The 20,986-nt window shown below is 52.6% G+C and overlaps 2 protein-coding genes across 2 annotated transcripts in view; one reads left to right on the forward strand and one right to left on the reverse strand.

Moving 5' to 3' along the window:
• Positions 1–20,986, reverse strand: part of LOC100907800 (frequenin-1-like) — a 52,241-nt gene that overhangs the window by 3,254 nt on the left and 28,001 nt on the right. Inside the window, exons 2-3 of the mRNA XM_018639543.1 lie at positions 13,313–13,337; positions 3,975–4,113 (exon numbers count right to left, since the gene is read on the reverse strand). Coding sequence (XP_018495059.1) covers positions 3,975–4,113; positions 13,313–13,337 — 164 coding nt within the window. The remainder of the gene's footprint in view (positions 1–3,974; positions 4,114–13,312; positions 13,338–20,986) is intronic.
• Alg13 (Alg13 UDP-N-acetylglucosaminyltransferase subunit) lies at positions 1,981–2,835 on the forward strand. Its single transcript, XM_003743250.2, has 2 exons — positions 1,981–2,361; positions 2,462–2,835. The coding sequence occupies exons 1-2, from the start codon at positions 2,071–2,073 to the stop codon at positions 2,669–2,671; spliced, it is 501 nt and encodes a 166-aa protein (XP_003743298.1). The 5' UTR covers positions 1,981–2,070; the 3' UTR covers positions 2,672–2,835.

A 20,986-nucleotide genomic window follows, 5' to 3' on the forward strand; every position in this document is an offset into this window, starting at 1 on the left:
TATAGCAGGACCCAGGTATCGATCCGCCCCTTCCTCGATGCATTGACCGCCCCCCCCTTGGAGGACTCCTGGATCCGCCCCTGCAGGGAGAGTGGTGCGACCCCGCTTGCTACAGTCTTGAGCATTATTCCGTCAACTATTCTCGCAATGGCGGAGAGCCTCGATCGAGATCCTACCCATAATTATTCGGCCATCTTCACTCGATACTTCCGAAGTATAAGGATACTCTTTTCTTGAGCGGGGTAGCACATCCCATCGACTATCCCTTTTCCGAAAGCGTTCGCGGGCGGTTCTAGAGTAAACTCTCTCGATGCCAGGTTGGCTGCTTCTTGGGGACCTCGTCGCTCAATTTTTTCACTGCTCTGGACGGAGATCCCTCCGGAAGCTCGAAATCCCAGACTCCGAGCAGTCCGAAGCTATCTCCGTCAGTTATCTGGCTCTGACGCAGGACTTTCTCCCAGACTCAGGCTCAAAAGGAGAAATCGGGCAAAAATCGATTACGCCTGTGATCGACAAGAGGCTCCCTCAGTGGCGGCACAGCGATAGCAGCGAATCGAGGTATTGACAACTGCCATGGGGTTATCCGGAACGAAAGAGTCCGAAGGTCTTGCGCAAGACCGATTTGTTGTCCTGCTTCCCCTCCTGCGCCAAACATTCATCTAGGTCTTAGAGCCACTGAAAGAGGGACCCTGCAAGCGCAGGTCAGATTGTGTTTGAGGCAGGGCGAGTTCCACTATGGGGATGCCGTCGAACAACCATCCCATCGCGAAAAACGATCGTTTCACTGATCATCCTTCAGGCCCGGGGAGTTCGGAAAAACTGATCCGTTTGAGCGGAGCCGCACTTCCGCCATGAATTCTGCGCATCTTTCGAGGATTGCTCTGCTGCTCGTCGACACTCGCGTCTTTTTCGGACGAGGCGGGGGAATCTCTCGGGAGTAACTCCTGACCGCTCTCGGATGAATTAATCGCCGAGAAAGCCGAAGAGCCGTGAGGGATGTGGCCTTTGCATCACTCAGGAGAGAAGAAGAGAGAAGCCCTCACCAAGAGGCGAAAAAGCGTCCGCCCAAGAATACAGACTCCGTTCCGTGAATCAACAGTGGCTGTCCTTGGAGAGGTTTCCCCGACTCCCCAAGGGATCACCGCAGAACATCAGATGAATATCTGGGAGCAGAAAGGGTTCTCAACGACTCAATCGCTCGCTTCGAGGCCAAATTCCTTGCCATAGAGGGGAGAACTTCAGAATACGGACTGAAATAGTTCTGAGCTCATTACGAAGATGAGGGACTCCCGAGCTCTCCAATCGCCAAGACGCAGACTCCGATGAATACCATTCCTGTCCTTATCAGAGTTCACACTGGGGAAATTATGATTCCTAATTGCTCGTAAATTACAATTTCTCATTACTCTCTCATTCCTCAGTATCCTTGGCTTCCGGTGATATCAATAAGGATCAGACGATACGCGATCTTCCCAGACTTTCATGTCACACTCCCAATGTCCCCTCCATTCCAAAGCGTCCTCCGGGGTCGATTCCCCCCAATCAACGTTGGAATCGATAGCATGTACCACATATCCCTCAACCCTCAATCAGTCCACGAGTGTACGAGGTGTCATTTCCGTCAGGGTGGGTAGGAAGCTATCGTCAACGGGCTACTTGAGCTCAATGCAGCGATTCGAAGACAATTCCCCGTGAAGTGAGACCCCGGGATATAGAGTCAGATCTCTTCAAGGAAAACACGCTCCGCAAAGGCGGGAAGGTTTCTGCCTAATACCCATAGCCTCAGTCGAAATCATGTCTCTTCATGAGTCCTCTGGGGATCAGAACTGATAAGAGGGCCACTGGAGGTGATCCGACCCGGCCCATTCCGCGTACCCACGGAGCGCCCTCTCAAAACTCTTCGGACGGAGAGATGCGCCTTTGCCTTGTGAGTCTCTCTCGAAGCGTCTGCTCTTGTGTTTTCGTAAAGCAGCTGACGGAACCCGGTGCTCCCCGACAGGCCCGGTTTGCGGGGGCCCTTAATGTAAACCTGTCTGCGTAGAGTCTTCGATCCGGAGTGATTTGAGCACGATGGCTAAAGCCGGCCTCAGAACAGTTTTCGTGACAGTCGGCACGACACAGTTTGACGATTTGGTGACGGAGGTGACCAAATTAGAAACGGTGCAATTGCTCAGTGGCTGTGGCTACTCGAAGATAGTGGTACAGTTCGGTTCGGGAACGATTCCGAAAATAAAGCATCGCGCTGTTTCTTTCTTCGATTTCAAAAGCAGTCTTGAAAACGACATGAGAGCCGCTGATTTGATTATCAGCCATGCCGGCGCAGGGAGTATTCTCGAAGCCGTTCGTCACCGCAAATCCAAAGTGAGGACCGAACCGAGTCAAAAACAACTCTTCTGTGTTGCCGTGGTCGGTGCGCGTATTTGGAATCTTTGAGAAATGTTTCCTCGCTTTTCGCTTGCAGTTGATCGTAGTCGTAAACGAAAAACTCTTGGACAACCATCAGCTGGAATTGGCTCGCGCCATGGACTCAAACGGCTACGCTGCGTGCACCACAGTAGAAAAACTCGCCGAAACCATTCAGCGGGTGCAGGATGAGGTTTTTGTGCCCTTTCCTGAACAAGACAAGAGCAAGTTCCCAGAGGTGCTCAACAACATTCTCGGATGGAGATAGACCCCGGGCGACAAGAGCTCAACGCGGTCATTGACTGATTTTTTCACCGACTCACACCGTCATCTCCTAGTCGCCTGTGAGGAACAACATCGGAGGGCTCGCCGGTGCCCGATTGGCACGCATGGATCTGTCATTGGTGTGTACCAGGGGGTCGCACGGGGACTCAATAAAAAAAGATACGTGCGTCATAACCGTGTAGAGAAGAGCCATGTTCCTCCTCATCCGGGAACCGAATGGTTCCTGCTTGCTCTATCATCGCCCATCTGTCCTTCGGCTTCGGAGAAGAGATTCAGGGAATGCATGGCCCGGAATTGCGCACTCTCCCGGTTCCTCGTGGAAATCGCTCCGCTCGCCAATCTCATGACTGGAGAAGAGGGACATTGGTCATGAAGAAACCGATTTTCGATCTCTGCACTGGGTTCGGTGATGGAGTTTCTCCGCCTAGCCGGATTGCTCGGAGAATAACTTCTATCAGAACTTATGTTTCCGATAGTGTCGCATGGAGACCCCTTGTCGGAGTCAGGAGGTTCGGCGAATGGGAACTTCGAGCAGAGCTTGCGAATTCCACGACGTGGCGGTCGAGAACAGGGAACGACTCGGCAACAGAGAGGAGGCAAGCCTAAATCAGCGCTCTGTGAAACGAGAGCGTCGATGGAACAAACCGAAATGTGTTCCCTTTTCATGTATACCGTCGCTGCGGACTGGAAATCCTCCGGTGGAGTCCGGATCGGGTCTGCGGGCCGATCCGAGCCCGAGGATTTTCCGCCGCCGATCCGGTCACGGGCCTTGGTAATGAAGCTAAGCGAAGCGTCGATGTGCGCGGCAGCGGCCTGCGAAGAAAGCGACTAAGCTGCGCCCACTTCCTTCAATCAGTCGCATAGGGATTAGTCGAGTCCGAGTCGGGATCGCCAGAGAGGATCCTCTGCCGGTCGAGAGTCATGAAATATTCAGCAGTTGATTCAATACGCTCCTGAAGCTGCTGAGGAACCACCGCAGCACCCATATAGCACCCACTAAGCAATCCATTGAATGGGAAGGTACCGATCAAGTGCGGATCTACTCGCATCAGCAGGATGGTGACTCGCTCGCGTCCACATCGCGCTTTCCGGGCTTTCGAGCGGGAGATAAATTTTTTGTAAGTACAGTGGTCTCCCTGGAATTCTTCCCTCCGATGCTCGAGAGCGACTTCGTGACATGAAAGCGTAATACGATCTGAATGACCCGACGGGTGACACTGGACACATTTTATCCATTGCACCTATCTATCATCAATTATGAATATCTTCTGTTTCATCGTACTTGCCTTGTTTTCGTCGAACACCCTGAAGACAAGTGATGCAAACTTTGAGGGGTCACCCCGTGGGAAGAATTGTTTGTAGATCCGGAGGAACCCCTGCTCAGTGAGAAGACCGTCTGGACAATCTTTAAGGAAGCCTTTATACCTGTAACGAAAATAAGAGTCCTCAGTCATACTCTCATTGTGGCTCAATCGACGCATTCCATACCGATGCTGTCCCGAGGGCTGTTTTCAATTCAAGAACTAAATCCGTAGGGTGATTGCCACCAAAAAAAAACTGTCCGACCGGAAAGTGTCTCGGGAAAGTTGCTCGAACAGTCGAGCGGAAGCTTCTCATTACGGCTTGACTCATAAACATTTACGGGCCTGACTTTCTGCCTGACCAGGGGCTCAGGGACGCGCCTCTGTGCCCATGGGGTATTCAGAGAGCAATGAATCCCTTCCCGAGAGCTTATCGATATACTCGGAGGTCGATAAGATCTCCCGGGTACCGGACGCGTGCTGCGTTGGTCCGACTGCGATTTGGCTACTGGCACACGTGTCGTTGCTCTTCCGAGGGAAAAATTATTCCCTCGTTCCCGCTCCATCGACTCGCGCTCAGGTTTCGAAAACCGGCGCTCTGAACAACCTGCCATCGAGAGCCTATGAATTTTCAAGCGGTCGGGACTCTCAAGAGGTAGTAGAAACCGCAATCCTTTCGGATTTTTGAGGCGTCGAGTCGGAAGCAAGAGCTTCCCACCTGTCTCGGATGAGTTTGTGCCGTTACTTTCCGGAATAGCCCGGCACCACATTGATCTCGAATCGAGAATAGACTCGATGGAGGAGATCCGCACTCGAAAGCTTTGAGCGATATTTTTGGAACGCTCTTAGATGGACTCGAGAAAATATTCCGTTTCCGTCCTCGATTCTTAAGAGATCGATGAATATCGACCTAGAGAAAGCAGTATGTCGATTCAATGGTGGTCGGCTGAGGGGGGCGGAGGCTTCGGATTGAAACAACAAATGTTTCCTTGGCTGTCGCGGTATCGATTTGCGATCTTTCAGCGGGCTTCGGCAATTGAGATGCGATTAATCGTCCAAGCTCTGGCGAGCTAAATATCCGCTGCACAGGCGAGGAGTCGAAAAACGGTCAGAGGACAGGGCTAATTGGATCCATTGAGCGAATAATAACTCGGGGATATTGCCGAGCGTTGGGAAGAAGTTTTGCCATGATTCACGGTCGATCGACGATCGAAGACTTCCGCCAGCAATGGAGGGAACCGGACGAATCGAGTTTCATTCTGGGATGAATTCGAAACTGACGAGAAATCTTCTTCCGGAGCAGCCGAATGAGTAGAGAGAACATGGAGATTCCCCACGAACCCTTGAACCCTCGGAATGATGAACGAATCTTTTTTGAAATTGCACAAGCTCCGTGTTTGATCGGCGCTTGCCGGAGGAACAGTAGGCAAGAATGTCGGAATACGCTTGACTCGGGTTTGAGAAGATGGTTCCGGAATTCTATCGATTCCCTGATTTATCGGGCTGGTTTCAATCCGTCCCAGGGCTTTTTTTCGAACAGAGGATACACACAGATCGCCCGATGGAGCATACTCCAGTAGTTGCTCTAGTCTCTTGGCAGTGTCGAGTGATTCATCTGTGAGCTCATTGGGTCCGTGGGGAGATCGCTTTCGGTGAGCGGCCGCCGTCGGCCGACCGTTGACGACGAGTCGGTTTTTCCATATTCAGGTCTCTGAGAATTCCGAGCTCAATAAGATGGATGGCCTCATCGGGTCCGGTTCCGGCGTGGATGGGAATATTCACGGATACCGCCTGCGATACTCCCGAACGAGATAGGCTTCGACAGTTTTCCAGCGTCGACTTGAACGCTACATGAGTTAGTTCTGAATGGAAGCGAAACTGCGAAGCGAAGGGTGCGCTTGGAATGAATTTCAGATGAGGCAAAAACGTTTTTGAAGAATTTCCCTCCGAGGGCGAATGGGAATGAGGTTTGTCGGGGACGAGCTGCCTTAGGCACCGCGTTTTATGTTTTCCATCTCGTCTCACTTGTTGAGTAGCTTCGGGCGGCTCAATGGCGAAGAAGTTTTGAGACCCTCCGCACGGAGGGTCGAGTGTGTGGGCGAGCTAGCCGGCTGGGTTGCAACAGAGCCTCGCTCTGAGCAGCAGCTACAGCAGTTGGGGATCAGTTTTTCTGTTTTGAAGAGATGTTGAGACTTCGCGGAAATCGCGAGCTGCTCTCCGGCTCACTAGGTGTCGGCGGCTTGCTTGCTCCGTCGGTCGGTCGAACCAAAGAACGAGCGAACTAGCACGCGCTAGCTCTCCAGTAGGCCGCCTCGCATGCCCCTCCGAAAATAACGCGCACGCAACGCTTCATCGCCGCCGATGCCCCATTCTCAGAGGAGGCGTATCTTCAATTCGGTGCCATAGGTCTAGCATGAGGCTGTGGTCCCCTCGAGCCTGGACTTCTCGCCACCACTAACATGTTCCACCTCGCCGTTTCCTCCAACAATTGATGCTACTGCTGCTCGCGAGTGGATCGGAGGCTTGCTCTGTCCGAATTTTTACCTCCGGTTCTATTTCGGACACAGGCCATTAAGCGGACTGTTCCCGGGCGAGCTCCTCGAGCTGGAAGCTTTCGAAAGACTTCTCTTCCACGAAGTCACCTCCCATCCTAGGAAACTGGCTCTGGCTGCTTGACCGACGGACTCTGACTGCTCGAGTTAAGCGAGCGACTGGCCGACCGACCCACCGCCTGCCGACCTACTCTCTGGCCCTAACTGCCGGTAGCCGTGCGAGGAATGGTTCCTCTGGTTTCCACGTCAGGAGAGACCAATTCCTGCATACTTGGGACGGACGCACTATGAGGCTGTTCCAAGTTCTCTCGGGCTCCCGAGGCTGTTCCCAGTTCTTCCGGGCTCCCGGAGCACAGGCTTGGTGAACTTCAATGCATGTCTTATCGGACATGACGTGGAATTCATCTTTTATAAGACATGACTCGGAATTCATCCCGATTCGGACTCATATTGATCCGAGCCCTTCTCTCGCAGGAGTCTTCTTATTCCCCTCCCTTCGAGGGACATCTTCTTCATTTTCGCGGCGTGAATCTGATCGATTGTTTTTAAGAACACGTCGGCGAGCTCTTATCAGGTTGATTCCTCTGTCTCGAAATTCTCGTCCACTCACTTAGCGCAGTGACATCCACGCGCGGATCGATCGGGGGTCCGTATGGGACGGCCGTCATGATTTGAGACTCCCTTCTGTGTCGCTCGCGCTTGGAGAAACTCCCCGATAGATTCGTGTGAGCAGCGTTACCCTCGATTCTTAATTATGTACTCACTCCATGCCGTATCTTTCTCTCAGGGCTTCCATCTCGAATCATCATCTTAATCTCGGAAATGACGATTCTATGGGACGCTAACTTCTCTGGCGACTGCTCACCACAAGCCAGCTGATCAGCGGAGCAGTTTCATCAGTTTTTGGAAGTTCTTCTTTCATCAGGTGCTTGCCCAGTGCTCGATTGGAAGCCGCCGCCTACCTTTGGTCGGCGCAGTTTTTCTGTCGATCGACGTCCGGGGGTTTTTCTCCACTGAACAAGTCATTCTGAATGAAAAAATCCTGTTGCCTGCAGTCTCCTGATGAGTTTTTGCTCTAGGTTCCCTCTCTATCCTTTCCTCATCTCCGAAGATTAGAAAACCAACCAAACAATCTATAGACCGCGGCGAAGAGTTCCTGACGACAGACACTTACACTGGAACGACAAGGGACATACACAGGAGGATTGCAGAAGCACCTCGGGAGAGCTCAGCTTTGGCTTGTGTTTTTCCCATTCGTATCTTTCTCATTCTTTCTCGGAGCATACGAAAAATCTTTTGCGAAGTCCTCTCTCCGATGCCCTGCAGGGATCCCTGGGATGCTCGGCGCCGCTCATGCCCTCCGGCTCCGGCAGACCGAACCGATGTTTCATCTCGCGGGTATTACCGCAAATTCCCGAAACTTTGTTCGCCGGCTGGCTGCGGCTGCCGACTGTGTCCGCCGTGTGCAAATGAGGCTTCATGCATGTCGAATACTCCTCTATTTATTCGCGAATCATGGAGGCTTCTCGACTGTGCTGCCACATAATTTTCTACTTTTCCTCTTCAGTTTCCTGTCCTGCTGTTTCGCGCGAGTTTCGTTGGGAGCGAATTACCGGGAGCGTGGCCCGTTACGTCGACTGGGAAGAGGATTTCTACCCTCTATGCATGCCTGTAGAAACTTGGGCGACAGGTGACATCTGCAATTCCAGGCCGTGTAGATTCGCTCGAGATTTGATAGGGAACATTAGCTGCAGCTCGAAGAAGAAGTTTCCTCTCGGCTGATTGCGATGGCAAACCGCTGCGACATGACGAGGCTGTCGGATATTATCAGCAGAAGTAGCATGTCGGCTCAAAGAATTACTCTGAGATCAATCAGCGTACCTCGTGGCAAGAGCAGCCGCGAGAGCGTCGGCATCCTGTGTCCTGTGTTTCAGGCTCGCTCGATTCATCTTGATGCCCTTAAGCATGCTGGAAGCTGAGTCGACTAACGGCATCGTCTCTGTAAACGGCATCTAGAAATTCTCGGGTTTCGGAAGGGGAAGCAGCCCGAGTTGCAATAATTAGACGGAGATCTGGCTCAGCTACAGACCTGTCCCGAAACGAAATTCCAACTGATGAATCGCCGCCGGATAGGTTCCTGTGATTAAGTATATTCACGTTCTCGAATTCCTCACTCCTTTTTCATTCATTTTTTCAGCGACGCCGACGCCTAAAAATTGATGCGTTCCGCACCGCATCTTGCTCAGTGTGCCCTCGACAAAATTATTGAGTACCTAGTAGGGAGACTCAGCGACTCATCCCCATGGAAGACTTTTTTTCGCTCCCACTCCTACGAACATCTGACTGGATGGTTCAGTTCTTATCTCAATCGGACAAGCAATTGACCTTCTGGTCTTCACCTCCCCTGTCGCGAGGAAAAATGAGGATGGGGGTAAATTCAGTTCATGGAATTCCACCCTCGGAAAGAAGCAAAAGAGAAGGCAAATAAGCCACTGTCGCAACGAGAGGGATATGACGAGAACGCCGGTGGAAGCGAACATGGAAGGAGTTTCGGGGAACTTGGGACAGGTGAGGGAGAGAATACGAATCAGGTGCCAGCGACCGACGCCACTGAGTTAATGGGGAAACTTTAATCAGCGAGACAAAAGCTTTTTTGAGAGGTTATCCAGGCTCCGTCTCCGAATCAACGTGGATCACCGCTTCGCTTGCTCGCGCAACCAAGGAACTAAGTTACACGAGATTCCCGCCGACTCACAACTCGCTGCGTTTCCGCGATGAGGAGAATTCGCTCCCGAAAAATGTTCGTCGCTACGACGGAAAGCGTATCTGCCGAATTCCAAGACGGCTCATTGAAGAGGACCGCGCTGAGAGACGATCGAAACGACCGAGGTTTGTCGAAAGTTCATACTCTGAGGAGCAACGAGTCTAATTCTCGTTTGCTTGGTCTGAGCTGGTGAGTGCGGTCGAGATCAAATGCGGTAGATTTCGCGCTTGAAATCCATTGCGGAATGAAGCTTTCCCGAGCGTTGTGGTCGGGAACTATCCTTTGGTGGACACGACCTTGTTGTGAGTATATAATTAATGACGGTCACGATCTGCACTTGACGCGTGAGCAAACAGCGGAAGATGCCATCGGGAAGTGGCCTAAGGAGTCGCCGTTCGACAAAGGGGATCAGGCGGTTCTGACGACGGAAATACGGCTCCCTGAAGGAGGGAATCATCCGTATATTCACTCGGACGCTGCTGGGACTGAGTCCCCTCTCTTCCTGCGTACTTGGTCATTTCAATCGCTCCTCGCAGAACACTTCGGCGGACTTGCGAATCGGTTCAGAGCACATCTTATTCGAAGGAGCAGCTATTCGGGCCCGCGATACGTTCCCGCACCGACTCTGAAGCGATTTGCGATCTCTTCCTCCGGGAAAAACGAGTCAGCGATATTCAGAATGTGCGAGGGGGGGTTCCTCGGAGCCTGCTCGCTCGGTTGTTCGCTCGTTAGATCGGTCGGACGGACGGTCGGTCGCTCGGTCAAACCGATTCGGGCAGCGGCACCGCGTTAAACAGTGGAGTCGTATGTGGCAGGCCTGCGCTTCATATTGAAGCTCCCGACCGCCCCCACGGGCTTCGACGTCCGACGGACCGCGCACTTGGATGAACCGGCAGATCCAACGGCCGACCGATTGGATGGCCGAGCCTAATAAGAATTTGGGAAGTTCCCTGGTTTTTCCAAGCCAACAATTCGTGACCAATTGAAGCGTCTGGCCTCTGCGGCTGGCCGGGCTCTAGCCTCGTCAAATGGAGATTCCCGCCAGGAAGCACGAATGGGATCTGCAGCTCGTTGATGAGGTCGCGCAATGCGAGAGCTTGTTGGTAGCGCGTCTTGATAGACTTATTCGCCCGCAGCGTCGCCTCCGTGACATGTGATGCCTCTACATTGTTTGACAGGCGTCGCCCGGCTGCTAGTCAGCATTACAAATGATGGAACATTTCTCTTTCTTTCCAAGGAGAGAGATTGGAGAAAAATGCAGCGGGCATCGTTCCAAGGAGCGACGTCTTTGTCATGCTTGTTGCCTCGGCAAAAGAGCGGAAGACTGAGAGCCGCCTTTCCTGCTCGCGTTGTATACTTTTGTTATTTGTTCGGAATGGAAGGCTGAATAAATACCCGCCTAAATGATTCCCGCTCCTCCTCATGGACGCATGCACGAACAAATCTCTTTGTCCATGTCGGCTTTGTCAGAAGCGACTGAGCATACTTGAGCGTCTCGACTCCGGATGCTGTCAAAAAACTCGTTTTCTCGCGAAAGCCGTCACTCCCAGAGCGGAGGATCGCCGGTACGGCGGAATTCTGATCGATGATCGTCTCTTTCTCTAGAAGTCGATCAGGCACTCACTCAGCCACTCACTCAATCCATCCATCGACTGATCGCTTGGTCGCCCACTCAGTGCGAAGCCGCCGTCGGGGTTTGCCCGTCAGAAACCTAATGAGGTCTCGTGTTCCTCTCTAAGAGTTCTCTGCTTCGCTCAGGAGAAGCGCAGGAGCTCGGAGTCTCTCGAGATCTCGAGTACACTTGAACTTTTGAGTAGCTATAGCAAAACTCTCCTGAGATCGGACGCAGGGACTCTCCGGTTTTTCTTGTTTTCCGCGCGATGAACAGTCGTGTTCTTGAACCGGACGCCCTTAATTTCGGATCGATGGCCTTTTGCTGCATCATATTCCCCTCGCACCGCTCATTTCGATATTCATCCTTTCCTTAACCCATCGGAACGGTTGTGTAAACGCCTGATCGTGAGCCACGTCGGAGGTGTTTAGCCGGAGACGTGGATGTAGGTATTTTCGGCGGCACGTCGCCGGAGGAGCGACTAGAGAGAAAGAGAGAGACTCTCGCTAGCTGTCAATTCAGACAGTAGTGACAGATAAGAGCTGGATTCGGCAGAGAGTGCCATAGCTGCCGAGGGAGGACCTTGTGGTCCGACGATGACGGTCGAATAAACGCATTGAACTGACTTAAGTGATTTCCCTGTTCCTGAGGTGAATCCAGGTAGTAGACTCCCATAAAAGAGTAGTGACTACGGTTGTATGGTCGTAGACGCTCGATTTTCTCGAATAGTTTCTTTCGAGCGTAAACGTGAACAAAACAGGGAGTAGAGACGTCGGGAGAATTTCAGAACGGAGGGCGACGGCAGTCCAAGAGTGAATCAGATTTCGAGTGTTGAAAATTGGATCACTCTCCCGGGCGCGGAAGCTCTTACATGATTCGAGTGTACGATTCCTCTTCCGTGGTGACGATACAAACCACGGCATGGACGAGCTGTCAACAATTATTGCCAACCAATAGCGACAGAGCCGCGAGTCACGCTCCTTCATCACCCGAGATGAGCGGACGTTGGATGCGGCTTGCGTTCGATACTCACTCAGTCAGAGAGGAACTGTATGCACGTGCATAGCATCGAACGATAGTGGTCGTCTACGGAAAGCTCGTTCTGACGGTTTTCAGCACGGAGCCCCAGCTCGGTTTTGAGCCCACGGGACTGAATTCCACTTCAAGTTGCAGATTCTGGGGTTGAACCGTGTGCGGAATTCCACGCGGGAAAAGACTGGTCACAAATGCATGTATCCGCCGCTGCCTCGATGAAGGGACTTGCGTCGTCGGGCTTACGGTTTGCGAATGAGGCAAAGGAAAACCGTATAATGGATTTCCCGGATGACGGCCGGGAATTTCCCTTCTGTTGCTTGCACCGATTTCTGTCGATCGGCTTTCCTACAACACCTGCACTCTCTGCTCGGCGAGCGACGACAATAGTATTTTCAGCGCAAATGGGAGAAAACTCAGCTCCGCAGCGCGGTCGGGTCAGGGTGTCGAGCCAAAAATATATTTGACCGGCGCCATGGAGTGCAGAGATATTGCGAAAAGGTGAAGTTTCCCGATCGCGAAAGGACGGCGATCGTGTCCCAGTTGCGGTGGAGTCTATTTGGTTCCACTCCTCAGCAGCGGAGGCGGCGGCGACGACGAGTGGAAATTGATGACTCGACGTTCTTCAATTCCAGTTTCGGAAAGTCGAACCGTGACTCCCAAGATCGGCTTGTTGAAAATAAGAAGAGTTCAGTCTGTGCAAGGTTCTTCGATTCTGGAATAGGGTGTTCTGGATTCTTAGACGACCATGTCTTCATGATTTTCGGGGAAGGAGTACTTATCGACATTTGACTCCGTCTATAGGAAATTCTTCCCCTTCCAACCGCCAGACGGACACAACAAATAAAACTTCATGTTGTGATTCTCTCTCTATCGCTGTGGTCGATTCCCGCCAGTCGTCTGGTATCGGCTTGTCAGGTCTTACCGTGGAACTTGACATTTCGGAGGATTACACCTCTTTCTCATAATATTCCCGTTAGCGATTGCTCACTTCATTCTACACTCAGGGATCGGGTCCCCGCTCGCAATCGTCTCAGTTGCGAGTTGCGCTAAGGTCCGTGCCTTCCGAAGCGATGTCGCTCGCACAAACAGGATCGTCCAACGCCCGCCAGAGTCAGAGCGACGAAAACTTATGATACATACAGGTAAGCGTATATCGGAGGCTCATCGCGAATGATCGAAAACTTGTCTTCAGCAAGAGCAGCACCGCTGTAACTCCCGACACAAGTCCGGGACAGGAAGTTCCCGGGAAACATCTACGTGACAAGGGGGGAGGGGGGCAGGTGATTCGCTCGGAGGACCCTTAGGACCTAATTACTCAAGTCGTCGAGCCTTCGCGATGGTAGGCAATGAGGATACTCACCATTGTCTAACTTCTTTCTCGGTGACTGAAAGAGAAAGAAACACGTTAGTCGTTCTGTCGGCGTCGTTCCCAATCGATCAACATAAAACACCTACGTTCCCTGTCACATGTTTCCCACGGGGCAATGGGGACTGACATACGTTTGTAGGTATATATGTAGTCCGAAGAAATCGCCAGCGGAAAGGGAAAGCGAGACATCAGTCGGAGGGAAACAGTCTCGAAGACGTGAGAACATCCCAAAAGAGACGAGAATAGGAGACAGCGCTCGACGGTAAATAGATCTCGCTATGCAAACAGCTGCGTTCTGTGCCTCCGAATCTTTTCATGTCTATTCCAAGTCCATGAATCGAGAGGATAAGTCCTATGAGCACGCTGTCAACAGCCAGACCCACGTATCGTTCTCGAGTAGCGATGATCTAAAATCCATTTGTGGATCAATTTCCGCATTGAAAGGGCTCGCGGAAGCCGATCGTCGCTGAATTTCCCTAAAAATCCCTGTCGTTGCTGTGCGTGACAACATGCACTACTCCCAAATCTGTAACAATGTTTGCTTTCCATCAAGCAAGCCGAAGCCACTGCGGGATCTCTCATGGGTTCAAGAGTTCTCCTCGGCATCTACGTTTCCGGACGACCGTCGTTCTCAATATCTGATACTCAATCGAAGATCAAACAATGGTCTCAAGAGTGCAGAGCGACCGACCGCAGAGCTCCAGGGTACGACCAATCCATCAGGACCCCATCATCGTGTTCGGCACCCAGCTAACAATCTGCGAAATCACACGTCGGGCATTCGCTCGAGCATTTCCCTGGAGCCCGAGAGTCACCTATGGAGAGTCAAATGTTCTCCTTTTGTAGCCTGATTGTCATCCATCAATTCAGACAAGACCCCCCAGGTTTCCAATCCATCAGGAGTGCTGTTGAGAATCTCGCAAGTCGATGGGGTTTTCCGTCGGAGTAGGAGGTCGCCGCAGTCCCCATCGACAGCCTTGCTTTACGTGAGCTGAATTAGTACTCGCTGAGAGCTCGCACCTCGGTGACTTCACAAGTCTCCTGCTTGGATTTGGGAGGCAACTCTCGATTCAACTGGCTCTCGATGGTCGCATTGAGTGGTAAGAGGTCAAGTTCCCGAACGGATGCCAGGGCGACTATGAATGTGTCTAAGAGTCTGTTTCCAATGGAGCATAAGGCAATTCCGCCTCTTGTTGCTGTCGGTCGCTCGACTGTTCCCCTATATGAGGCCAGATCGTAGAATTGCTCGTCCGTGACCGCTCGATGATCACGTAGGCCATTCGCCAAGACACTCGGAGCATTCCAGCATAATTTTTATATTCACATATATGCACAGCTCGGAAGGGGGCGTTCGACATCAGAATCTCGGGATAATTTTCTGACTCTTACTTTTTACTCCTTTCGCCCAACTCCTCTCAATATAACGCCGACCGCAGCTACTCGCGGCACGAACGCCTCGATCCGTCGGCAGAATCCGACCGGTCGGTGGCCCCCGGAAAGCCAAGGATATTACCCGAGGGTCGAAGCCCGAAAATGAGCTGTGAATCGTTCTCGGAGAAGGAATCTCTCATTGTGGGAACTGTTTCAGCTGTATCGATTGGGGAAGGTGCTCGGCGGCATGGTCCCCGATGACGCCGAGAATCTCCATGCATCGAGAAGGCCAGGCCGAGATTCCGGGACGGATGGATCGCGCGGCGTGGTCACGTTCTTATACTAGCCGCGGCTGGGACGGGGAACAGCCGAACACGAGCAAGGTAATGGAAGAGCCGGGCGAGCACGCGTAGCGTCAAACGCTTGTTCTGTCACGTCACGAGCGGAGCAGGTTTCGGTGGAAAAAACGAGAACGTTGAATGCTCCCACTACCCACCCACAGACCGCTGCACTGTGGTGTACTTGACAGACCTTCGCTTCGCGATCTGGAATCTCTGTTTCTCACTGAGAGCAAATTTACACGGTATGTGCTCTACTCCTCTGAGAAACTCGACGAGTTCTCAGGTAGTCGGCTACGACGCGCCGTCCCTCCAGAAACCATGTTTGTCATCTCATTTGCGACAGGAACCTTCACCCGAAAATAACTCGCTAGTGCAATCTGGAGGATTGGAAGCAGGGACCCATCGTTTCGTCGGTCACGAAGTTCGTTGAACCCTCCGTATGATACCGCGAATCCGATTGACGTGATCGCATGACCCGACGAACATCCTAGAAGGAAGCCTCCTCGCAGGCACTCTCCGATCGAGATTATCCGGAGTAAGGAGCCACGCTCAACGCCATACTGTTCTCACAAGGCAGTTCTGGGGTGCAGAGCGCCCGATTTCTGAGCTGGGGACAGACGATCTCCGAATGGAGCCTCCCCATATGTCCGCGGGTGTTACTGCGATCCGTTGCACGCGTCCAACCAGCCCCACGGAAATTCGCATGGCGTCCCTCGCTCTCTGATCTCCACCCTAACTGATTCCCGCCTCATTCGAGGAATAGTGTAGAATCGGATGATCTCGGAACTATGGTGATCTTGATGCCAGGGTTTTCTTCCTGAGCTCTGGGAGAGTTTTCCCGTCTGTAGATATCCAGGATCGCTTGTACTCTTGGCGGCACAGCCCATGACGCCGGCAGGCGATCCATGACCCATGACGGCGGTGTGCGACCGCCGGCACGACGCGACACCATCCGCCAAATTGCAGCCGCGCGGGCGAGCTCCCCTTGTTCCTACGCTGCCCGGAGCGGTTTGCTAGAGTTCCCATTCGATTATCCCGAGCTAAACGGTGACGACGTTATGCGAGGAGGGAAGGATCAAAGGAAAAGAATGTCCCTGGGTGTGGAAGGGGCAAGCTCGGTGTTCGCCCGACTCCATGAAATTCTTCCATAGCGAATCGAGATGCGAGATCATACGGGTAGTACGTCTCGCCATTGCCATCGAGTCCGAAATTAGGGCGAGGTAAGCCCCTCGATATCGATTCGCTCCCTCAGAGCGCCACGGACCGACATTCATAACGACCCGTTCGCCATACGAACGAACCGCATGGTCGACCAGCCAGCTCGAGTGCACGACAGCTGCAGCGTTCGAGTTCCGTGGGGATCCATTGGCTACAGGTGGTTCCGGGAGGCCACAAAAATATCGCATCGCAGCTCATGTTATCCAACACGAGGCCCGGTGATTCTAATGCCGTACCGCGTAGCGCTGTACGCGGATCGGGTTGAGAGCTCTTATATGTATGATGAACTATTCGTACCCAGGAGTCCGGGCTCACCATCCCAAAATACTCAATCCTCGATCCCGCGATTACAGCAGCAGAACCGGACCGAGACTTTTGCCGTTCGCTGAGCGGGAGCAAAAGAAATTTCATGGTGAAACTACGCCTCGACCCCTTTCGACGAACTTCCCGCCGTGTAGCATTCGAGGCCACCTCCTTCACCTGATCTCCTCAAAAAAGCTCGAGCGAATCGGAGAGAGACACGTATCTGATGCGATGCTTCATGAGAATATGTCTGAGGCCTCCTTCGTATGAGGGCCTCGTGTTTCAGTTTACGACACAGCGGTATTTCTGATGTCCCTCGTGCGTTTCCTCGCGTCCCGGGCTCCCCGAAGACGTGACGTTGCGACATTCGCGAGGAGGGAACGCAAGGGTCGAACGCAAAGAGTATAGCGCGAGCCGGACGAGCTGGGAGAGAAGCGTGAGGTGCCTCGTTATAACACGCTTTTATACTAGTTGTCCATTTTTATAAAGGCGGCCTCCGGCAGCTGCAAGAGCAGCGCGACTCCTTCCTGAGTCACTGACTCGGGGCCGAAAATTCGCTTAGGACTCAACGAGCCAAGCTCCGGCACAAGAGAACCTGCTCCCGAGACTTCGGATTGAACGAAAATTGACAATGATTGATGGTAGCGATTATGCTGTGACCTAAGTCGTGCAGGGGCCCCAGCCCTGCTATTCATCGCAGAAACGTCCCCTATCATATCAATTTACTGCGAAAGCGTTCCTCTCGAGAGATCAGATCGTAACTTCGGAGTGGAGAACGCCGAGTATATCATTCGATGGTCGGACAGTGTCCGGCTTCATTAGGTCCAGCGCATCGAGAGGAGGAATCGAACGGAATGAGGTGACGACGCAGGGCGCATTAGGTCAAGAGCCCCGAGAAGGTTTCCTGTTACGTTCGATTTCGGCCATCCAACTCGCTGGCTGACTCGGAATCGATTGGGCCAACATCCGGCCGAGCCGATGGCCGAGGAGATCGTTCCCGAGGGTCTCCTCAACACTCGTCACAGAATTCCGTCGAGAAGGTCCCAATTGTTTTTGTCGAGCAGCTTCGCGGCCATGTCTCGTGGGCGATTTCGTTTTCTCACTGTTGCGGAATTTTCGAGTCATGCAATCACCAGAGACCTTTCCTTCAAATATTTCATTATCCCTCGGGGACGAAGGTCGATGTCCACGAGGGCTTGGTGGCATTTGGTGGGGAGCTGAATAATGTTCCGACTTCTAGCATACGAAAACACTACGGTAGTTTCAGTCCCTCGATTGAAAGCACACTCGTCCCAGCCCAGCAGACGACGTCACCCCGGAAAAAACGTCGCACCGGTGGAGAGCTGAACGGAGCGTCCGAAGTTGTTCGCGACGCTCATACGCGGATTGATCGATTGTTTCGGGATGGCATCCGGAACCGGTTCTCGTTCCTATTTCCGCTAAATACGGAAGCTCGGAGCTCGACCTCTGTCTGGCTGACGGCATCGCGCGGACACGACACGACATGCCTCCACCGACATGGACTCGATATCGACTCAATCGAGAACCCTAGTATGTACGAGGTCCCTCATATCACCGATGGCTTGGGGCTGTCGCTGACGTATCCTGCGAGAGGAGACGCAAGCACATGATGTCATTCGCGAATAGCAGCTTAGCCCGTTTTGTTCTTGGGACCGTCGCGGTCGCCGTTTTCGCCGGTGCCGGTTATAGGCACGGACAGAAAATTCCGATTTTGTTTGAATGGGTCCCCATTAGCGCTCTGATGATTATAGTCTTTTTAATGTTCGCAATCATAATATTTATGATCATATTTAATATGCAAGTGAGAAAAGACCCGATGGCCTCCGTTCCAGGGTGATGATTCAGCATGCCTTAATGATATCATCTGCCCTAATTCGCTTGCCGTCACCTCCGCCACCGGGGGCGCGGCGGTAGCGACTGTACTTGCACCGTGTACGCAGCTCCGGCGGGAGGATGGTGACTGTGCGCATCGTTTAGTTTCATCCCGGCAGTGGCTACGGAACTCATATCCATACATAGTGAAAGCGCTGCCGCATCTCGACTTGGTCTCGGGACGATTCCCCTCCGCTTGGTATGTACCATGCGAGAGCTTTCGGTCTGATTTATGTGACGTAGGTGGTGAGCGTATCCAGCTGAGCAAGCGCTCAGTCGACGGGCTATCGTACGGTGGAGCGTCAGCCGATCGTATGGGCTTGTTAGCTCGTTAAGAATTGTGGTTCTATAGTCTTGGCGGGTCTTTGGAGGCTCTCCGAACGCCACTAAATTAAGGCAGTATCTTTCCGTCGTCACCGACTGCTACTGCGACGAGATTCTCCGCATCTCTGTAATTTCGCTCTCTATCTCTCCCGATTTGTCTCTCTCCCGACTCATCTCTCCCCCTCTCTTTGCGATACCCATGGACACGGAAACCGCTACTACACAGCGCTGTCTCCCGAGTACCATACCTACATGCACATAACGAGTCGTACCCTCGGTCGACTTTAATCTCCCGGGCTGAGCTATCATCGGATCCCCGAGGTCTACGAGCTGCGGCAGGCTTCCGGAACATGCGACGACGACCGTCACAATACAGTCGATAGACAGCGGAGTCGGAATCCTCAGCGCCAACATGTACAACTTTCCAATACGCGGGTACTCTCGCATTCCGACGGTGGAGCTCACTGTATTGTGCTCCGCTACTCTGTCCGACCGGCCGAGCGAACTACCGGCCACATTTCCACGTCTGCCTGTGCGAATGTCTGCACGTCGGTTCAGCAGCAATTAATCAGGAGAGGAACAGCTGGACTCCGTTCCGCTTGTCGGGTCGTACAAGCCACAAGTGAAGCCACACGTTGCTTGCTTCTGGTGGCCCGAAGAATATCCGAAAAATGTTCTCCACGACGTTACCCGGAATTTATTATTCATTCCTCGGAATCCTCCCTGGGATCGCGATTCAGGTGTTGCGCGAATCATATTCAGTCGGAATTCATGAGATCCGGGGGCGCCATATCGAGGTGACCATCCCGCTTTAGCGGATTACGGCCCAGCCAAGCCATGAATGACATGGACCTCGTCGCAGTCGTCGTAATGAAAGCGTTGCTACTCCCAATCGTGTCTTGGCCGAGATCCGAAACGCCCATAGATATGATACACATACATTATGCAACCCTAATTTAATCGCATCCAGGATCGAATGATAGAATCATAATGAGGTTCGCATCCGATCCGAGGAGCACGGGAACTGTGATCCCCTCCGAGTGAATTCCTTTCTTTCCTGACAGAATCCGTGATAAAGAAATACCTAGTCCCGTCAGCTGAGGCTGTCCTGGATTCCTCTCGAATATAAGTGAGTGAGGTCACTTGTTCGCTGAATCGAGGGGACCGATACTGACTCGCAAACGCTAGCGTTCATGTCGGCTCGGGAAAGCTCCGGGCCTTGTGAACACAGGTCCATCTGATTTGCACACGTATGTTTTCCATTTTCTTCGATTCTCTTTTCCGAAAGAAAAACCAGAAGGCTCGCGGCTCCGAAGTATCCTCGAAGTCCACCTCGGGCAAACTTATTAGAGTGGATCGCCAGTCTTTTCTCGGACCCTCTTCTCCTGCTTCTGGCATCGCTCACAATTGCCTATTTCCATTTCCGTATTCGTCACTCGAGTGCAAAATCCCGTCGCCTTGTATTCTTATCCTCAGATCCGATCCGACGCTGAAATCCGGGATACAAGGGGGAATTCCGCAAGCCTGTTGGCGTGATCCTTTCGGCTTTTCGCCATGGATGAATATCTGATCCCGCTTCCGACGAAACTTGGATATCGTGAAGCGTCGGGAACGGGGAGGGCCGCCGTTGGAGTTGGTTTCGGGATGCCTCCCCCTGCCGGAATACTGTCATACGGTGTCGCTTCAATCATCGACGCCCTTTTCATATTGACGGGTTTTCAATTCGAATTCGAGATCTTCACTTCATGTACCGTGGAGTTCAGAAGCTCGGACTGAATGCCTAGAAGATACAGATAGCCATCAGAATCGGGGAATCGCATTGTCCCCGGCGAAGTAGCCCGATGGCTCGCTCGACGCTTTCCTCAGTCCGTGTGCGCGCCAGTTTCCAAGCGAGCTTCATCCTCTGATGCTTCAACGCAATCGTGGAGATTTCATTTTGGCGAGCGAAGATAAATATGCTCGGCGAGCACACCAGTCCGCTTCGGAGCAGCCGCGGTCGCCAGCATGAGGTTTGATTAAGGTCAAATGTGAAGAGCCACACGAGAGAGCACGCGAAAGACGTTTCGTGCGCGAGGAAAGAAAGTCCCGGCGTAGGCTAATTCCTCCGAGTCTTCCTTGTTACCGTCTACGGCCTCTCCCATCCGCATTCTGACTGCACTTGGGAGCTACCTACTCTTCGCTTCGGCTCACTGTCCGAAACTGTTGCTGCAGTCGC

This window comes from Galendromus occidentalis, unplaced genomic scaffold (assembly GCF_000255335.2).
Source record: "Galendromus occidentalis unplaced genomic scaffold, Mocc_1.1 scf7180000077442, whole genome shotgun sequence".
Taxonomy (NCBI): domain Eukaryota; kingdom Metazoa; phylum Arthropoda; class Arachnida; order Mesostigmata; family Phytoseiidae; genus Galendromus; species Galendromus occidentalis.

Coding starts and splice junctions, on each gene's coding strand:
- Alg13 (XM_003743250.2), top strand. CDS start 2,071: ATGGCTAAAGCCGGCCTCAGAACAGTTTTCGTGACAGTCGGCACGACA. Junction 2,362..2,461: donor TTCGTCACCGCAAATCCAAA/GTGAGGACCGAA, acceptor TTTCGCTTGCAG/TTGATCGTAGTCGTAAACGA.